General features: G+C 33.6%; 2 protein-coding genes across 7 annotated transcripts; both read left to right on the forward strand.

Annotated features, from left to right (window-relative positions):
• The first annotated feature begins 4,980 nt into the window (after positions 1 to 4,980).
• On the forward strand, positions 4,981 to 10,387 carry LOC140839981 (E3 ubiquitin-protein ligase WAV3-like). 3 transcript variants are annotated; one of them, XR_012119824.1, is made up of 3 exons: positions 4,982 to 5,485; positions 7,990 to 10,178; positions 10,300 to 10,387. XR_012119824.1 is itself a non-coding variant. In XM_073207024.1 (2 exons), the coding sequence occupies exons 1-2, from the start codon at positions 5,168 to 5,170 to the stop codon at positions 9,925 to 9,927; spliced, it is 2,253 nt and encodes a 750-aa protein (XP_073063125.1). In that variant the 5' UTR covers positions 4,981 to 5,167; the 3' UTR covers positions 9,928 to 10,266. The 3 variants fall into 3 exon arrangements, 2 of the variants coding, with proteins under 2 accessions (XP_073063125.1, XP_073063124.1); XM_073207024.1 differs by lacking the exon at positions 10,300 to 10,387 and having other exon boundaries at positions 4,981 to 5,485; positions 7,993 to 10,266; XM_073207023.1 differs by lacking the exon at positions 10,300 to 10,387 and having other exon boundaries at positions 7,990 to 10,266.
• A 1,367-nt stretch (positions 10,388 to 11,754) lies between these two features.
• Positions 11,755 to 15,683, forward strand: LOC140839982 (pentatricopeptide repeat-containing protein At5g39350). Of its 4 annotated transcripts, none has more exons than XM_073207025.1 (2): positions 11,755 to 15,198; positions 15,323 to 15,683. In XM_073207025.1, exon 1 carries the CDS (start codon positions 11,924 to 11,926, stop codon positions 13,952 to 13,954), a length of 2,031 nt encoding a protein of 676 aa, XP_073063126.1. In that variant the 5' UTR covers positions 11,755 to 11,923; the 3' UTR covers positions 13,955 to 15,198; positions 15,323 to 15,683. The 4 variants fall into 4 exon arrangements, with proteins under 4 accessions (XP_073063126.1, XP_073063127.1, XP_073063128.1 ...); XM_073207026.1 differs by having other exon boundaries at positions 11,755 to 14,255; positions 14,842 to 15,683; XM_073207027.1 differs by having other exon boundaries at positions 11,755 to 14,246; positions 14,842 to 15,683.
• The last annotated feature ends 1,341 nt before the right edge of the window (positions 15,684 to 17,024 follow it).

Here is a 17,024-nt window from a genome sequence, read left to right on the forward strand (position 1 = left end):
AGATCGTCTCATAAATGACATACTCGACTTTCAAAAAAACTCTTATTAAACAGTCACACGGGTTAATTTCGTTAGACTGATCTCATGTCCAACTCGATCCATAAAAGATATTAATTTTTATGTGACCAGTGTTATTTTCACTCCAAATATAGATCGGGTTGACTCGTTTCACATAAATAGATTTGTGAAACTGTTCCTCAAGATACCTACTCCTAAACTTTTATTGTGTTGATTTCATGTGCATATATTTCCAAATTAAAAAAAAAAAATTTAATTGAATATTTCAAGTGATTTTAGTATAATTGAATATGTCATTAAGGTTTTAAAGTATAAGTTAGCCCTAATTTATTTCCATTCACTGCTGAAGTTGGAAGGTCTGCCCAACAACTATGAGATAACATTTTTCTCATTTAAAATGTCATCCAGAAAGTAAAAACTAACTAAAGATAGGTAAAGTTTGTTGTGAAAAATTAAAGATTAATAAAGAGGAATAATGTGAAGTTTGATTAGCAATAATCCTCTTTAAGTTACATAGCTAATTAGGTCAGAAATTGCATCAAGAATTATGATACTCTAGTTTCAATTATTTTACATGCTAGTCTTCTCGAAGCTGCACTGGTTACAGCATTTTTCCTGTGTATTAAATATTATAAACAAGAAAAAAAAATAGTATTTAACACTCATATAAAAGACCCTTTTTTCAATATTTATACATGCAAAAAAATGTATATAATTTATATTTTTTGCTGGCTTTTTTTAAAAAAAATGTTTGATTTTTTCAACAATTTTTTCTACTTACTTAGGATATTTTTTTTGCAAAAATTAAAAACTTGATAATTTTCTCTCATTAAGTTATCATTTGATTTATTTTATATTAAATATCTCATATCGACTGAATTAAAATTTTACTGACATTTTTACAAACTCATCACTACACTTTGCTTGATTATATATGTGGTGCCTTTTGACTCCATTAATTTAATGTACTATCAATATAAATGGCATCGTGACCCTTGCCCAATTTCAAGTTTCAACCAAGTAATTTGGTCGCTTGAAAAGTTTGACAGCCTGTGATTTTTAATTTATTGCCACCATTGACTACATTTTTTCTTTTATATTTTACTAATCCTTTACATTTTAAAAGATAAATTTTTATTTAAATTAGTGAAATTAAAAAGTCAAATAATTAAATGATTTAGGTAATGGAGCATTTGAAAGATTTTCATTGGCTTCCCTTTGCAAAATTATCACATGCCAACATTCAAATACACATTGGTTTTCAAACTAGTGTGGGTGGGATCGATCATATGCCATTATGTATAAAGATATCAAAATGGAATAGTGGGGAGGGCTACCCACAACCCGCGGTAAGACGGGGCCAACCGACTCTTTTTTTTGAAGAAATTATCAATTTAACTCACATATTTTAAGTAACATGACTTGTTTTTCGATTCACACATTCAACTTTAGGTTTACTATAGCGAGTTGGGGTAAGCCGACCTACAACAGATCGCATCCATCATTAGGCAAGGTGGTTCAGCCGTAATTTTGACGAGAGATTTTCTACTCAATACACCTATTTTATACGCGAGACAAGCCGTCCCAACAAACATAACTCATTTTGACATCTACAATTTATGCAAATCTAAGCTCTATCGAAGTTATTGAAACCATGTTATCCATATATCACAATACTGCGTAATCTTTTATGATCAATTTAAGCTTTTTAACGACCAATCAACATTTTTGAAGTAATTTTTATTGTTCTATACTGCTGATTTTGATCCATATTAATTGAGATATTCAATACCAACCATATTTACTGAATGCGTGGAAATTTTTATACAAATTTTGTGGGGTGATACAGTTGAAAGCAACAATTATATATGTTCATAAAATGATCGAAACATGACATTTAAACCTCATACATTAATTTTCATTATTATGCAATTCGTAGATTTGATATTTTATTCAAATTAAGAACTCGGGAATTTAAATTAATTCAATTGCGTCACTTAATTTTCTAATTTAAATTATTTTAGAGGAACAAAAAATAAATGTTTAAAATGTGCTCAAATTTTAATAAACTTGCAAGTTTAAGAAAATAGTGCCTAATATACGAGCCCCGATTTGTCATCTTTTCCCGACTCTAAATTCTTAACCACAGATACAATGGCGTGGTTGGACAAGCAAATCTTGGTCAAAGACTCACATTTCACACACATTTTGAGATTTAAATTAAACTATTTTTATTGTAATTACTTAATTATACACAATCAATTTAGGTACACTTTGGTACATAAGATATGATAAGTAAGAGATATATAATATAAGGATAAATCAAGGATAAATATAATGATAAGATAATATGTATGTTTGGTGTGGGTGATAAGTAAAGGATAGATTATTAAACTCATGTTTGTCTCATTTTTTATGGATCCAATTAATCAAGAAGTTCATGATAAAAAAAAACCTACTTGCTTGAAAAGATATCACATTGTTTTGGAGGGATTGACAATCCAATTGTATATCCTTACCTTGAGTTTTGACATCAATCCAATTAATTATCTTATCCTACACACCAAACATAGCCTGAATGTTTTGTATGATTTTAACAAGAGTGATTAAATTTATATATTGAATTGTAATGACGAAATTAACCCTATCACAAAAACTTATATTCCATTGTTATCAAGATCTTGTAATTGTATATCTCAATTCTTAAATTACGCTATATAATATATATATATAGATATATATATATATATTTATGTATGTATGTATTTGTGTGTGTATATATATGTATGTATCTATATATTTGTATATATGTATGTATTTAATAAACATTTAATATTAACTTAAATGTATTTAAATTGGGGTAATTAAGTCGTGAGTGAGTTTCATGTGAGACCGTCTCACGAATCTTAATCTGTGAGACGGGTCAACCCTACCAATATTCACAATAAAAAGTGATATTTTTTCATGGATGACCCAAATAAGAGATCCGTCTCACAAATACGACCCGTGAAACCGTCTCACACAAGTTTTTGTCTTAAGTCATTTGTAATGTATTTATCATTACATTAAAATTATCACGCCTCTTACAAATGATGTTTTATCCTTCGCAACATTTATTTATCAAGGACACCTGATATTATCATGAGCTTTTTAAAAATGTACCAAACATGAGATAAGTGAGATTATTTATCAATCTCACCCTTATAACATGTACCAAACAAATTTAAATGATAGAAATATGTTAATATAACTATGTTAATCATTAGATACTTTGTATTTTTGAGTTGGTTGACTGAAAAATTAGATAGAGGAGAGAGTTATGGAAATTAGAAAGGGTAAAGTTCAATAATACATTGAAATATTTAATATATAAGTTTTAACTTTAATATAATATAATTTATTTATATTTATATAATATCATTATTTATATATTTATTTATTTCATAATGGAATAATCTTTTCTTTATCGTTAGTTTAAGGTATAGTAATATTTTAATAGATGGATACATAAAAAGATGCATTTATGTGATTTTATTAATTTTTATTGAACAAATCTTATAAAAAAGACAAAGTAGTCAAGCTTACTTTAATGCTCAACAAATTGATTTCATTTCCTTTTTAAAAGAAAAACTCAGATCAAAATTTTTTTTCCTTGAAAAAATTAAATTAAACTAAATGAGTCATGATAACTTAGATAAATATGCTAATCCAATTGCACCATTTCAATTTTTTTCCTAAATGACTCGCCAGCCGAATGTGGTAAAAATGTTTGTCTTTTTAATTAATTAAAGAGTATATTGTTGAAAATATGAGTTGAAATTATTGAACGTTTAAAATAAGAGTTGTAAATATTGAAAATTAGTGTGTGATGACGTATGTAATGATATATTTATTTTCTGATTATTTCCAAATATATTCTATAAATACGTCTCTCAATTTGTTAAGAAAAACATAATTGAGTGGAATTTTTTTTATAAAGTGTGTAATTTAATATATTTTGTGAGTTTGAGATTTTTACTTTTTACCGTAAATTTTTATTTTTAATACACACACACACACACACACACACATATATATATATATATATATATATATATATATATTAATGACAAGGAAGCTCGCAGCTGCTGCTTTTCGTTGCAGAGTGATAAACCACTAGACCACATGATAACCAGTAAATCGCGCTAGTGAGGTAAATGCATTTGAGAAAATTATATGCAACTGGTTTGCCCGAAAAATTGTTGGTGGAAATAATCGAATTCCTAATCATTGATCAAATTCTCGTCAACTCCACTAATTCGAACACTTACTCCAGAGCAAAAGTATATACATTTTATTTTATGAATGGATGAATTTTATGTACACAATAAAATGAATACAACATAAACTAGAGTGTAGATTATGCTCAATATTTTTAAAGGTTTGTATAAATAATTTTTTTAAAAAAATTAATTTTCTTTTTGTCCATATTTAACATGATAATGGGTTGACGTGCCTTGAGAAATCATACTATATACACAAAAAAATTACCGTGAAAATGATTTACGAGTCAATATTGTAAGACGGAACCCTAACCTGACCTAGCTAATGAAAAATATTAATTTTCATGATATATGAATCAAGTTAACTCGTCTAACGAATATAGATCCGTGAGACGGTATCACAAAAAAATCAACTCAAATATATATTAGGTTAGAAAGAAATATGTTGGATTTAACTCTCAAACTCGAGATATCGTCACAAATCTCACATTGATAACAATAGATTACAAGTTTTTTTTGACAATCTATTTTAATTTTATGTGTTAAAAGAAGGGTTTAATAAAGTGAAGTCAAAAGGCCCAGCAGCCACCCACAAGGTAAATGAAACTTCCTCAAATCCCAACAAAATCATTTTATATAAATAGTATATCCCAACACACTTTCCACTTTTGACCTTCCCCACATTGTCTCGTTTCTTACAAATAAATTACACATAAATTTTGGTTTTTGTCAAACGTAAAGCCATTGGTTGCCGTGTTCAAACACTTAGAAACAGAACCCACAAACCGAAGAAAACAAAACACAGAGAATCTTTCTCAGCTCCCCGTTGAGATCCGTTCTCCGAAGAAAATGTTTCCCGCATCAATACCTCCCATGTCTATCAGCACATGCATCTGGATTTTCACCTGAATCGGGGAAATAAATTTTGTGTGTGTAGTTCTTTAAGTCGTGTGAAAATGGTGGGCAGCAAATGGACGAAAGTGAAAGTGGCTCTGGGTTTGAAGATGAATTCTTGTCTCTACGTTTCGAGGATGGCGGAGGATTTACCGGCGTTGGCGTCGCCGCCTCCCTCTGGGAGGTTCTCCGACGCCTCGTCTTTGTCGCCGACCTGTAATTCGGGACATCGTGTGCGAATGCCCACCACGCCGACGCCTTCTTCCTCCGGCCTCCGCTTGCCTAAGCACTCCACCAGCAAGTCTAGCAAGGTTAAAAGTGGAAATTCATTTATTGTTATTTATGAGTTTTATTATTTTTCTTTGGTAGGTTGTTTGCATTTTCATGAAATTAAGCTTTTGTAGCATTTGTAGAAAAAGGGTGTAATATTTTTTGTAATTTTTCTAAAAATATTTTCAAAGAGAAGGTGAAAAGAAAAATGGTTTTCTACTTTTCTTGATAACGAATTCCACTCATTTATTAACTTTCCTGATCCCAAAAAAATGCTTCAATGAATCTGAATGCCATAAATTATCCTATTTCTTTTTCACTTTTTCCGGCCATTGTTTTATTTTCCAGTACAAACTAAAAATATAATATTTGGTTCCAATGAGGTGGTTGAAATGTAAAACCATAGGGTATCATCATGTGGGGTCTAAGCTCTGCCATGGGGCTGTGGACAATAATGGACACAGTGTTATTAATGTTTCAGAATTTTGATCATATAGGTTTTTTTAAAGTAAAAAATGATATTGTTTCCTGATAAATAACATTGCTGTCCGTGTGATGGATGAGATTTGAGCGTGGACTCGAGATTAACGAAACTCAAACATGAGATCAACAAATATTATACCTTCAACCTTAAACATTGAGTCAAAGTCTCGTCATATCTGTTAAACCATAGCTTTACTTACTATTTTTTTAATATAAAAGTATATTTTTTTAATAATAAGGTTTGACTACATATATGTTTGTGCAGCAAATCTGTGTAGTAGGAAATATAACACGAAATCGAGCAGATGATCCCATTCGCCATAGGACATATTGTCATGCTTTCAATTTTTACAGGGTGTCTCTTTGGAAAAATTGATGGGGGGGTCTGTGTTGTTTTGTAGTTTTCAGTAGGCATTTTGGGTCTGTGTTGTTATGTAGTTTTCAATAGGCATTTTCTTGTATCGAGTGAACAGTACAGCTTCTAAACTTTTGGCCATATGAGACCATACCCCTAAATAATTTAGAGTAGGTCTCATATGAGACCGTCTCACGGATCTCAATCTGTGAGACGGGTCAACCCTACTCATATTCACCATAAAAAGTAGTACTCTTAGCATAAAAAGCAATACTTTTTAATGGATTACCCAAATAAAGATCCGTCTCACGAAATTTGACCCGTGAGACCGTCTCACACAAGTTTTTACCAATAATTTAATAATTTAGGGGTATGAAATTAGATTTTATATAAAATCTTGTATATTGTAACTGACAATAGTTGCTAAAAAGGGTGTGCGACACTCTGATCTTTCCTTTGTCAGTGGCCCTTCTCATGTAGAAGGGAAAAAGAAAGTGCTTTTCTTGGTCAGCAACTCAAACTGTTTCACACACATGACAACACACACTTTACCCATTTCCTCACACCCCTTTTTATGTTCAACTTAACCTTGGTTTAGCTTTTAGAATCAAGAAATATATATAGAGATTATAATCATATACTTTTTTTTATATATAATAATACATTAAATTATATAAGGTTACGAGCGAATGGAGCCACGGTTACGACCTTGCATGCATCCGTCTAGCCGTCTAGGTCCGGTCCATCACCATGTATTGCGAGATTTCTTTCATTTTTGTCAAAGCAAAGGCCGAAGGTGTCGTAAAGGGGATGTGTAACTTGTAGTTACTGCTGATCTCCACTTCTTTTCATACATACGCTTTAAATCTCTTTGTTTTTCCACCAAATTTTTAATGCCTCAAAAGTATCATTATTAGTTATGAGATCCTACCTATTTACCTTTACATTTTCAAAGGGCTTTCTTTCTAGAGTCTTACTTTGTTAGGTTTTTGATGCATTGCTTTGTTTCTTACTACTCATCATTGGGAGACCATTTTCTTTGTGTGTTTCGTTTTTGTCTTAATTTATATGATTGTTTTCTATGATATATATGACTTTTACATAAAACTCTTAAGTTAAAATACGTAACGTTCTGACTAGAAATTTTAAATTCTAACTTTACTCAAAGCAAAAAATGTGCATACAAAATTTTTAAACTAAATTCAAATAAATAATGCAATTTCTTGGGGCCATTTTTAAACTAAGCTAATATGTAGAATTGGCTTTAAGTGGAATATGCATTTCTTGCGTCAATCATTTGGATGTTTCAATATATATTTGTGGTACCCTCACCCATTATATTGAAAGTTTATGACATTGTTAAAATGTAAATAGTCATCAGTGGCTAGAAATTATGAAAAATTATCTTGCTTGTAAAAATCTAGATATATGACCTTCTGTGCATATTTTTTTTGCGTTTTAAAAGGGCATATCTGAAGGATTTTGAAAATTTCACGCATTTTGTGGAGTCTCGATTGTATGCATTGTTTTCGTTTATATAGTAAAGTAATTTATGTCAAATGTTATTCTTCTTGGACCTCATATTTTTTGAATTCTTGATTAAATTTGCCTTGGAACCATGAAAAAAGATTGGCAAATCTTGGTTATGCTTGTACATTTGCTTAAATTGTCTATAACAAATCATATGATATGTTTTTTCTCTGACAGAAGATCTGTGCAATATGCTTAGCAACCTTGAAACCTGGCCGTGGCCACGCCATTTTCACTGCAGAATGCTCCCACATGTTTCATTTCCATTGTATCGCATCTAACTCGAAGCATGGACATCAAAGTTGCCCCGTCTGCCGAGCGAAATGGAAAGAAATCCCCTTCCAGTGTCCCGTCTCCGATAAAGCTCATGGAAGATCGAGGACAAGTAATGTGCCTTGGCTCCAAGATGATTCCTGGACGACTGTTATTAGACCATCTCCACGAGTGGCGAGTAATGGGAATGTTGCTCCTTTTCATTCTGCTGAACCCCATCTATTCGATGATGATGATGAAGTTACCATTCAACAACCCAGTGCCAATCAGAATACCGCAACGGTTGATAACTTTGATGATGATGGCCATCTGAATGAAGCAGTTGAAGTGAAAACATACACCGAACTTTCTGCTGTTTCAAAATTTACATCCCATAAAGGCTTTTCGGTCCTAATTCACCTCAAAGCTCCCGCCAAGACTTTATCACCACAAAATTCGACAATTGATGGAGAGGGACTATCATTGATGCACCAAAATCGAGCTCCAGTCGACCTTGTTGCAGTTCTTGATGTCAGTGGCAGCATGGCGGGCACCAAGCTCGCTTTGCTTAAACGGGCAATGGGATTCGTGATCCAAAACTTAGGCCCACATGACAGGCTGTCTGTTATCTCTTTTTCCTCCATAGCTCGGCGAATCTTTTCTCTTCGAAGAATGACAGAAACAGGAAGGAATGAGTCCATACAAGCGGTCAATTCCTTGACTTCAAATGGTGGAACTAATATTGCAGAGGGCCTAAGGAAGGCTGCCAAAGTGATGACTGACCGGAAGTGGAAAAATCCTGTAAGCAGCATGATACTATTGTCCGATGGACAAGATACGTATTCTAATACTAGCCCAAGTGGTGCCAGCTCCTGCTCGGATTACCATTCTTTGCTTCCAGTTTCCATCCATCCAGATAGTGCTTCGAGTGTCCGTATCCCTGTACACACTTTTGGATTTGGTGCGGATCATGATGCTGTCTTAATGCATTTGATCTCGGAAACATCTGGCGGGACTTTTTCTTTTATAGAGGCAGAGAGTGTGATTCAAGATGCCTTTGCACAGTGCATCGGGGGGCTTTTGAGCGTCATTGTCCAAGACTTGAAAGTGGAAGTTGAGTGTATTGATCCTTTGATTCGATTCAACAGGTTACAATCCGGAAGCTACAAAACCATTTTGGATTCTGATAAAAGAAAAGGCAGCATCGACGTGGGAGACTTATATGCCGAAGAAGAACGAGATTTTCTCCTAACAATTGATATCCCCATTGACGAATTTCACGATGAGACCTCACTTTTACAGGTGAGATGTGAATACAGACATCCTGTTACAAATAAAATCGTAATTTTATATGCTGCAAGTGAAGTCAAGATTCTGAGGCCGCTAGAAACGGGACCTTTACTGGTTTCCATGGAAGTGGATAAGCAAAGAAACAGGCTCCGATCAGCAGAAGCAATGGCTGAAGCCAAAGCTGCTGCAGACCAAGGTGATTTAACAACCGCGGTATCTATACTTGAGAAATGCCGAAAAAAACTTTCAGAAACCGTTTCATCACGAGCTGGAGACCGATTATGTCTCGTGTTGGATGCTGAATTACGAGAAATGCAAGAACGTATGGCAAACCGGAAAGTTTATGAAACGTCAGGAAGAGCATATGTTTTGTCAGGATTAAGCTCACACTCTTGGCAGAGGGCGACTGCAAGGGGAGACTCGACTGATAGTACGAGCCTTGTCCAAGCTTATCAGACACCTTCTATGGTTAACATGGTAAACTTGTCACAGACAATGATCTTTCGTAGTTCATCTACTCGACCAGCTCTTCGGTCAGCTCTTTCGTTTCCAGCACGAGCACAGCCAAGGTGAATGGTTAGCTAGTTTGCCTTCAGGACCTCCAAGATTCTACGTCAGTGCCAAAATATTTGGTTTTTCAAAACGGTAATTCGAAATTTTGGGGAGTGGATAAAATGGAAAATAAGGGGTATATTAATTTTAAATGTAAATCGGTGAAATGGGAAATTGGAATTCTATATATTTGATATTGTGGTTTGTGTATATAAAGAGAAGATGCAATTCTCTTTAAGAATGATGGGGTATATTATTTTTTGTTATTCGGGGTTTTGTTAATTCCTTTAATGGGGTATGTGATTTTGAAAAAATTAGTGGACTTCGTGTATGTGTGATTAAATTTGAGTCATTGATTATATAATGGGGTAATGACTCTAGCTCTACATATAGGATGTAATCAACCCCTTTAATGTGCTTCTGTTATTGTATTGCCCATTTCACGATTCTTGAAATTATTCTGATTTTTTTTGGGATGATTCATCTTTGATCTTACATATATTCCTTTAATAAATATATTTCTTACATCTAGGGATGTAAACAAACCAAACCGTTCGCGAGCTATTCGGAGCTCGGTTCGATAAAAAGCTTGTTTGAGTTCGTTTGTTAATCATATCAAACCAAGCTCAAGCTCGATTTTGAGCTTGACAACTTAATCAAACCAAACTCAAGCCTAAGCGTATTCGACTCGTGAGCTCGCAAACATGTTCGTTAATAGGCTTGCGAGCTCGAACTCGGCTCGTTTAAGTGGCTCGTAAGCTCGAGCTTGACTCATTTGTTGAGTTGACAAATAAAAATATTAGTACTGATAAAAGTTAAACTTTTATGTCTAATATAAAATTACTTCATATATATATTTAATTTTAACAAGCTCAAATTCGAGCTCAATTGTATGTTTTAAAAGCTTGAAAATGAGCCGAGCTCAAGTCAGGCTTGTTAAATATGATAAACGAGCTATTAATAAACCAAGCTCGAGCCTGACTTGATTAACATGATAAACGAGCTTTTAACGAGTCGAACTCGAGCTTTTCACAAGCTTAGTAATTTCAAGACAAGTTGAATTCTAGCATGATAATAAAAGCTCGAGCTGGAGCTCGAGCTCGAGCTCTATCAATCTTAAACGATAAGCTCGAGCTAGATGATAAAAGCTCGAATCAAGCTCGAGCTCGAGCTTGAGTTTGAATTAATCTTAAACGACCCAAGCTCAAGCCTGATACTGTTCGACTTGGTTTGGATCATTTACATCCCTAGTTACATCAAATGGGGTTCGTGTAACAAATGATACTTGTCTTTCTTAATGTGACATTGGCGGGCTCTGTTTTATATCGAATTAAACTTAATAATCTAAATAATTGTGCAATATCTCAAATTCAAGTTTTTTGAGTTAAAATCTTTTTAATAATATAAATTTGTACAATTATTAAAAAATAAAAATTAATGATTGATAACAAAATAATAAATAATAATCTCAATGCTGATTATTTTATGAAAAAAAGGGTGAAGTTCACCCTCGAGCATCTCACACAGGGTCGTCCCAAGCTCCGACATAAAGAGAAATAAATCAAGGTCATGCATCGACAGCAGTTAGCCAGAACGCGATTGGTTTCTAATATCACTTCCGGCTTTAGGCCTTTTATTAGTTAGTCTTGATAAAACCCCCAGACGACGTATTATTTTGAAACGAGGTCTCGGTAACGCGACATAAAGACTCTTTATTCTTATTTTTTTTATTTAGAATTTATTTCATTAGTTATATTATTACTATAACTAATCAGACAATCCTCGGCTTTCATTGGTAAAGGGAGAAGTTAAGAAAAAAAAAAAAGAATCGACCGTTCCAGTATGCAAAATTGCATGGGAAAAATGACAGGAAGAGAAAGGTTGAAAGGAGAAATTCTCCATAAAAGAGAGCTGAGACTCAGTCTCCCGCTGACATAAATTCAAGTATCCTTCGCTCAATACCCTTGTTTATTTTATGGTCTTTATTGGAAGTGACGGACAAGTTTCCAGGTTATGAATGGTGCACACTTTGATGAAAACACTGAGACACCGATTTTCGACCACCTCCGCAGCACAATGCGAGTCGCTGCTATACCGTTGTGGCACTGCCACCAAATCCTTGCCTGCCACTCAGAAACTGCACGCGAACTGCATCGCCTCCGGCCTCCTCTCATCTCACAATGCGGGGCACTTTATGTCGTTACTCATATCTGCATATGGTCTCTGTGGGCGCGTGTCGTACGCATGCACACTGTTCGATAAATTGCCAGAAAGGACGTTCGTTTCTTACAAAGCAATGATTAGAATGTACACAGAAAATGGCTGCCCTCGAAGTGCACTAAAGTTGTTCGTGGAAATGCATCAGTCAGGCTGTTTATTGGACGAGTATGTTTTCCCATTCGTGGTCCGAGCTTGTGGAGATCTTGTGTTGCTTGAATTTGGCGTTATGATTCAGGGGTTGATTGTTAGAAGCGGGCTGCTTTTGAGCACTTTCGTGGGGAATTCTTTGCTTGCAATGTATATGAATTGCGGCGACATGGAAGGGGCAAGTAGTGTATTTAATGCAATGGAGGAGAAAACAGTTGTATCTTGGAATACAATGATTAGTGGGTACTTTCGGAATGACAACGCCATGGAGGCTTTGATTGTTTTTAGTAGAATGGTGGAAAGCGCGCTGGTGGTTGATTCTGCCACGGTTCTCTCGGTTTTACCAGCTTGTGGGTATCTGAAGGATTTGAAGGTGGGAAGAGAGGTTCATTCTTTGATCAAAGACAAGGTTTTCGCTAAAAGAATTCCTGTTCAGAATGCTTTGATTGATATGTATGCAAAATGTGGAAGAATGGATGAAGCTCGTGGGGTTTTTGATAAGTTGGCGGAGAAGGATGTAGTGAGTTGGACAACTATGATTCATGGATACATTTTGAATGGTGAAGTTGAAGGTGCCTTGGATATGTTTAGATTGATGCAGTTTGAAGGTGCAAAGCCTAATGAAGTGACATTGGCTTCACTTCTTGCAATGTGTACAGGTTTTCTTGATATCAAGCTAGGAAAATGTTTGCATGGATGGGCGATTCGGCAACACAGTGAATGCGATGTTAATGTTGAAACGGCTTTGATTGATCTCTATGCCAAATGCGGTTCGGTTAAACATAGCTTTCGAGTGTTTTCCAGGACTTCAAGGAAGAGAACCGTGCCTTGGAATGCCATACTTTCTGGATGCATTCATAACGAGCTGGCAAGAGATGCCATAGAACTTTTCAAGAAAATGTTACTAGAAGCGGTGAAACTGAATGATGCAACTTGGAAGAGCCTCCTTCCTGCATATGCCATTGAAGCAGATTTACAGCAAGCATTGAATATACATGGTTACCTGTTTACATCGGGGTTTATCAAGAAACCTGATATTGTAACTGGCTTGGTTGATATATACTCAAAATGTGGAAACTTACAATATGCCCACAAGGTTTTTGATGGTGTATCTACAAGTAATCGGGACATTGTTTTGTGGAGTGTGATAATTGCTGGTTATGGAAAGCATGGGCACGGTGAGGTTGCTGTTTCTCTATTCAACCAGATGGTCCGATTTGGTATTAAGCCTAACGAGGTCACGTTTACTTCGGTATTGCATGCTTGTGGGCATGCGGGAATGGTGGATGATGGCTTAAATTTGTTCAAATTCATGCAAAAGAATCACCAAGAAAGTTTACGGAGTGATCACTATACTTGCATGGTTGATCTTTTGGGTCGCGCCAATCGACTTTTGGAAGCTTATGAATTGATCATGACTATGCCATTTAGACCGAATCATGCCATTTGGGGTGCATTGCTTGGTGCTTGTGTGATACATGAAAATGTTGAACTGGGAGAGGTGGCTGCAAACTGGTTGTTTGAGTTGGAGCCAAAGAACACCGGAAACTATGTGTTAATGGGGAATATTTACTCTGCTGTTGGAAGGTTCGATGATGCTGAGAAAGTAAGATCTAGGATGGATAATATAGGGTTAATCAAAGCTCCTGCTCAGAGTGTGATTGAAGTTAGAAACTTGTGATTCCATTTGATATGCCAAGGCATTGTTTGGTTTGCAGGATAAGGATACGACAGTCTTCAAATCCATTATCATCCATTATTTGTCTAACTTTTGGGGAGATCTTAATTAACAATGAGGCCGTTATAGTTTATTGTTCTGATGCTCCATCTCATCCACTACATTGCCTTTGGTAATTGTATGACATTACTTATTTATCCTTGTCACTGCATTGAAGAAAGCCTTAATCTATAAGACAAGATCTAACCCTGAAGAAATGTCTAAAATTGAAGCTGCTCATTTCATACGGTTGGGGGTAAAGGAAGTTGAGTTATTTTTTTTGCACCTTTTAACTCATAGCTTTTATTTTTTTAGTTCGATTTTCTCAAGACCTCCTTTTGTCACTATTAGTTGAGTTATTCTGTCAACAGTCGGATTGCGAACTCCTAGTAATTGGTTCATCGTATGATGTAGTTTTCGTGTTACTATGTTAAACTACATGGCAAATAATTGAGTCGATGTATAAGTGAGAAAGACTTGAGAAATCAGTGACTTACAGCCTTTTTCAGTCTTGCTCTTTCCTGTATGCTTTCTTTATGAAGCATGCATTTCTTCTATTATAAAAACATTACTTTCATTCTTACTTTGATGTATAAAATTGGCTGATTCATCAGTGAAATTTTAGGTTTTCAAGTTTTTTTTTGTCAGTCATATTTTTTAGGAGTTTATTTGAGCCCTAAGCTTCTTTGTAGGACTGATGCTTCTGGGATAAAAATATTTTGCTACTCTTTGATATTTTAATTGTATTGATTTGATTAAATTTCACAGTTTATCAAAATAACTAGTTTTACTTGTTATCCTTGTTTGATACTGATACTGATACTGAAATGTTGTCACTGTTTTTATGAAAGAGGGTGCTCAAGAACTTTGTTAACCTGAATCAAGTGAACTCTAAAGAAGTCCCTGAAAGTCTGAAGCTCCCGGACTCTTTCAGTCAGCTTGTTTCTGAAATCAAAATCAAGAAGCACAGTTGAAAGGATTATGCTTTGATTTTGGAAGAGCTAACAGGTGTTCTTTGATCAAGGTGGACTGATGAGTATTTTCCAATGCTCATGCCCGCAAATAGTTACCTCCTCCGAGTTGCTTCCATTGCTTTCTGGCAGCTCCTACCATCACTTTGTGTTGTCTGCTGGCAAAATTCTTACTGTTTCAGTTGTCGTCACATCTGCAGTACAGTCATCACTAAATCCCGAAAGAATTGTTTCCTGGTAAAAGGTTTATATCAATTTGATTGCTTAGCATGAGAGAATGTCCCAGGTTTTGAAAGTTTATGAACTTTATACATATTTTATAAATTTTCCTCCTTAAATGATATGTTATTAATATATACAGGGAAAAGTTGCAGATTAGGACGCAGATTGCATGGCAATAAATGGGCGCTTATATCGAGACTTTTACCAGGTAGATCACTGATAATCCTCTAAAGGATCATTGGCATGTAATCATGGCAAGTAAGCAATAATCCTGAAAACATTACCCAGGCATGAACATGATAGATGTCCCATGTGGAGAACCCTCTTTAATTTAAGATATGATTGGATCATCAGCATTCATCTGCAAAAAATAGACAATGCTTTAAAATTTCTTTGCAATTAACCATTTTATGTACCACAGTCGTTCTACAACAGATGCAAATTATATTTGTAGTCACATACATTCATAAATATTAAAGTTTCAAAATTTCTTCTCTTTTTGTCAAAGGCTCATTATGTAGAAAGTTGTGGGTTTTGCTTTACTTCATTTGTTTGGATAATTTTCTATTTCATGCACATGAAATTTCCGTGTTTCTTTTTTTGCTTATTTATGAATCAGCGCGACAGATTTCAATTTATTATCATTGAGTGAAGCAATTCGAAGTTCCTTCCTCAGATCATTTTCTTGTATCCAAATAATCTATATACCTATAAAAGTGTGGATGATGGGCAAAGTTTTTTGATTGTGATTTTACTACATTGCCCAAAAACTATGTATTGTTTGTATTAATTGCATGGGCATTGGTGGAAAAAATATATAAAATTTAGGGACAAATTTGGGATAATGGATTTGTAATGTATTGATTATGTATTTAATTGAGGTATTTATTTTTTTGAACTCATTAAACACATGAGGATCATAGTGTTTTTATTTTTTTAATAGAAAATTGTAAAATAAGAAATTTTAAAATAATATTACATAAAAATTGAATCGATGTTCGATAATAAAAAATATATTAGAAAAATAATATTTTCTTCATACATAATTCTTACAAAAAATGTTAAAAAGAATATATATTTAACTATTATACTTATAAGAGTACAAAAAGAATAACAAAATTTTCCTTGTAAATTTTCTACTATTCTCATAAATTGTGTATTGTTAGATTAATTGCACGAAAATTACACAATCATTAAATACATAAGGATTAAAATAGTGTTTTTATTTTTTAATAAAAAATTGCAACATAAGAATCTTTGAAAATAATGTTACATAAAAATTAAATAAATATTTTATAATAAAAATACATTAGAGAAATAATATTTTCTTGATACATAATTCTTAGAAAAAATATTAAAACAATAGCTTTTTTTAATTTTAAAAAATCATTAAAAATATTAAAAGAATATATATTTAACAATTATACTTATAAAAGTGTAAAAATAATAACAAAGTTTTTCATTGTAAATTTTCTACCATCCCCTTAAATTGTGTGTTGTTAGATTAATTGCATGGAAATTTTCTACATAATTTATGGGAAATTTATGCATTAAAAATGAATATATGTTTGATAATAAAAATATATTTTTTTATCTATAAACCTACGTAAGTGTAGATAATTGACAATTTTTTCAATTGTCAAAAGATAAAAATGACATCCTCATCAATACAAATCCAAAAATTCAATAAAGATATATTTGTAAATTTCTAATTGTTGCAAGTGTAAAAAGAAAATATCAATTTTTTTTATTTATTCCACCTAATATATAATTAATTAGTAGCCTAATTATTCCACATCATATATAATTAATAGTCTAACAATTGCTAATGAATTATCACT

The sequence above is a fragment of the Primulina eburnea genome, chromosome 8 (genome assembly GCF_022965805.1).
Source record: "Primulina eburnea isolate SZY01 chromosome 8, ASM2296580v1, whole genome shotgun sequence".
NCBI classification, from domain to species: domain Eukaryota; kingdom Viridiplantae; phylum Streptophyta; class Magnoliopsida; order Lamiales; family Gesneriaceae; genus Primulina; species Primulina eburnea.

Bases quoted from the DNA above. Each gene is read 5' to 3' on its own strand.
- LOC140839981 (XM_073207023.1), top strand. From the start codon at position 5,168: ATGCATCTGGATTTTCACCTGAATCGGGGAAATAAATTTTGTGTGTGT. The intron at 5,486-7,989 runs GTTAAAAGTGGA...TTTCTCTGACAG, and splicing joins CCACCAGCAAGTCTAGCAAG to AAGATCTGTGCAATATGCTT.
- LOC140839982 (XM_073207025.1), top strand. From the start codon at position 11,924: ATGGTGCACACTTTGATGAAAACACTGAGACACCGATTTTCGACCACC.